The following is a 3596-nucleotide window of genomic DNA, read 5'->3' on the forward strand; positions in this document are numbered from 1 at the left end:
GAGTGTGTGTGTGTGTGTGTGTGTGGATTTCACCTCTGAAGCTTTGCAATGAGGGTAATATCGCCCTCCTCCACTCCACCCCCTTTAAGGCCAGTACTGCTAACAAGCTTGCGAAAAGAACGACAATCAATCATATGGTGCATTGCATGATAAAGAATCAATATTGAAGACGTGGTGGGTTCGGCAGGCATGGATGCCACGCATGAGCCCCTCGAGACACGCGGCCCTGCATCGAAACACACCCTTACTATACTTATATATGTGCGGAATACGCCATATTCACGTCAATGTATAGCTCTTGTCGGTGGTGTTCCAGCGTGTGTATCCGATAAGAATTCAGAAGAAGCAGCAGCAGCTAATCGCAGGAAGGACCGACTGTTTTATTAGAGAGGTTGCGGACACAGAGAGAGAGAGTGAGAGAGAGAGAGAGTCGATATCAGATCACTGCTTAGTAACCGATAAGATAATAATATCGAAGATGTCGTCAGTCGACGAAACCAAGCAGGCAGCTTCGGAGAAGACCCAAGAGACGAAGGAGGCTGCGAAGGTCTCTCTCTCTCTCTCTCTCTCTCTCTCTCTCTCTGTCATAGAAACGTCGATCCCCTGCAGTCTGCTGGCTGAATCACGTATATTGCATGTGTTGATACAGCCAGCACGTATATTGCATGTGTTGATAATATGTATATTGTGTGTACTGTAATTTATGGCGTATGTTTGTGTGAATGAAATGGTAGGAGAAGGCCGAACAGGCGAGGGAGCAGTCGAAGGGGATGTCCCAGAGTGCCCAGGAGAAGGCCTCGGAGGCGGCTGAAGCTGCCAAGCAGAAAGCCGCTGAAGCCAGGGAGCAGACTGGGGGCGTGCTACAGCAGGTCTTTATATTATCTTATACACACTCGCTCCCATCAATCAACTACTACTATTACTACTGTGATGATCAACTGATTAATCAACTCCCCATCAATCAACCCACTCCCATCGATCACCTAATACTCCTGTGATGATCATGTCCCCATCGATCGATTAATTTCTGTGATTATCATTAATGATCATGTCCACTAATCAAGCAATGTATGAATGTTCCGCTTTTCGTATCAAATGAACTGTGCAGCTTGTCGCATGTTTCTGCTTGTGCTTGTAGCTGGATCTTGCGTAAGACTCTTCATGATTGATGTCTTACTATCAGTGATCCCGTTGCGATCCAAGCCCACCTTTCCTATGCGTGTTTATTTCCCTCTACTAGTGACCCAATTGCCCTGATAGGAAAGGTAATTTGCGTAGGCCTACCTTGTTTATACAAATTAAGGTAGAGACCCCAAATAAGAACACTAAATAACCATGAATGAGACACCCTGCTCCTCATGTGACCTCTCTATTCTTGCCCCTACCTACACTTATATTAGTGTGAAATCGAAAGGTCTTATAGTATAATTTAGAACTTATATAGTAATATAGGGTTATTATAAGAATGAGACACCCTGCTCCTCATGTGACCTCTCTATTCTTGCCCCTACCTACACTTATATTAGTGGGAAATCGAAAGGTCTTATAGTATAATTTAGAACTTATATAGTAATATAGGGTTATTATAACCTATATGGTTATACTTTAGAACTTATATAGTAATATAGGGTTATTATAACCTATATAGTTATAAGTATAACCCTTCTATAAGTTAGAATTATAACCATAATAGGATAAAGAGCGAGTACTATAACCATAATAGGATAAAGAGCGAGACACCCTGCTCCTCATGTGACCTCTCTATTCTTGCCCCTACCTACACTTATATTAGTGTGAAATCGAAAGGTCTTATAGTATAATTTAGAACTTATATAGTAATATAGGGTTATTATAACCTATATGGTTATACTTTAGAACTTATATAGTAATATAGGGTTATTATAACCTATATAGTTATAAGTATAACCCTTCTATAAGTTAGAATTATAACCATAATAGGATAAAAAGCGAGTACTATAACCATAATAGGATAAAGAGCGAGTACTATAGGCCTTTTGACATCCATTCGTTAGCCTTAAAAAAAGGCCTTTATGTAGTTTGCAAAGGAGGCATTACGTGTTTTTTAATTGATTTGACATGCCTTAATTGATTTAACATGCCTTAATTTCTACTAAGGCGACCTTATTATTGGCATGCATGTATGCAATTTTTTATGGATTTCACGTGCATTAGTTTCTCAGACATTAGGAGGCAGTATGTGTATGTGTTTGTTTTTTGAATCGATTTGACATGCCTTAATCTCTAAGGCGGCCTAATTGACATGCATAGTGTGCAATTTTTTTGTTGATTTCACATGCATTAGTTTCTCAGGACTTGCACTAATGCGCATGTGTGTACACAGTGTATATGCAAACATGTATTTAGGGTTTATTCATGGTTGTACTAATATGTAAATTAATTTTGGCTTCTCATGGTTTGTACATAATGGTTGTGAATTGAGCTTATATACAATTGGGAATAGAGAAACGTTTTCTTGATTTTAATGTGTGATCGATCTTACTATTGAGTGGTGAAATGGTTTGAGGTTTGAGCTAACATCCAAGTGGGAAAATGTGTATGCTATAGGTTGGTGAGAGAGTGAGAGAAGCAATGGACGCAGTAAAGTCTTCAGTGGTTGGGGGTGATGAACAGAACAAGTAAAAAGGAAATGGATATTGTGAACATATAAGTCGGACATCTTATGAGGAAGAAATGTAGCTTCTTTCCAAATATAGAAATGGATATTGTGAACATATAAGTGGACATCTTATGAGGAAGAAATATAGCTTCTTTCCAATATAGCCTCATGCAAGTCTTACTTTTATTTAGTTAAACTAGGATCAATCCAGCTTAATTACTATTAAGCTTGGGCAAATATAGCTTACGAAATATATTAGCCTCATGCTCCTTCCTTTTTTAGGGTAGTAGTAGATGGTAGCTCTATTCATACAAGTTGATGGTTGCTCTTTCTTCATGAGAATCTTAGATGAGCTTCATTCTCATGAGTTCATATACTTTTTTCCAAGATTATTGGAGTTCTATTGATGTTTTGATTTAATGGATTGTTTTAGCAATGCAGACACTACTTTTTAGAAATGCACACTATACTGAAGAATATTAAAATTTCCCAATAGATTTAAAAAAATACATAGCTCTTGTAATAATTTAACAAAGAGCTATATTCTTACTATATTCTTATTCTTAAGTAGTGCATTCTTGTGAGTTCATAGCACTTGGGAATAATTTATTTGTTTTTAGTGCTATATTCTTATTCTTAAGTAGTGCATTCTTGTGAGTTCATAGCACTTGGGAATAATTTATTCGTTTTTAGTGCTATATTCTTATTCTTAAGTAGTGCATTCTTGTGAGTTCATAGCACTTGGGAATAATTTATTTTAGAGCTATATTCATAACGATTTTTTAGTGCTATATTCTTAACATGTTTATGACTATGAACTGATCACTTGGGAATAATTTATTTTAGAGCTATATTCATAACGAGTTTTTAGTGCTATATTCTTAACATGTTTGTGACTTAGTGTTTGTCACTTGCAAAAATCTATGCATTTTAAGTAGTGCTATATTCTTAAAATCTT

At 37.1% G+C, this 3596-nt stretch overlaps 1 protein-coding gene across 1 annotated transcript; it reads left to right on the plus strand.

Annotated features, from left to right (window-relative positions):
- Window positions 1-301: 301 nt before the first annotated feature.
- LOC148011195 (uncharacterized) lies at window positions 302-3100 on the plus strand. Its single transcript, XM_087670666.1, has 3 exons — window positions 302-547; window positions 735-869; window positions 2587-3100. The coding sequence occupies exons 1-3, from the start codon at window positions 479-481 to the stop codon at window positions 2659-2661; spliced, it is 279 nt and encodes a 92-aa protein (XP_087526792.1). The 5' UTR covers window positions 302-478; the 3' UTR covers window positions 2662-3100.
- The last annotated feature ends 496 nt before the right edge of the window (window positions 3101-3596 follow it).

Source organism: Lygodium microphyllum, chromosome 28, assembly GCF_053477565.2.
Source record: "Lygodium microphyllum isolate KBCC chromosome 28, Lygodium_microphyllum_v1.1.10, whole genome shotgun sequence".
Lineage (NCBI taxonomy): Eukaryota > Viridiplantae > Streptophyta > Polypodiopsida > Schizaeales > Lygodiaceae > Lygodium > Lygodium microphyllum.

What these genes read in the sequence shown, in the direction of transcription:
- LOC148011195 (XM_087670666.1), top strand. Translation starts at nt 479, where the DNA reads ATGTCGTCAGTCGACGAAACCAAGCAGGCAGCTTCGGAGAAGACCCAA. An exon ending in AGACGAAGGAGGCTGCGAAG is followed by an intron (nt 548 to 734) that starts GTCTCTCTCTCT and finishes ATGAAATGGTAG; the next exon opens with GAGAAGGCCGAACAGGCGAG. An exon ending in CTGGGGGCGTGCTACAGCAG is followed by an intron (nt 870 to 2,586) that starts GTCTTTATATTA and finishes TGTATGCTATAG; the next exon opens with GTTGGTGAGAGAGTGAGAGA.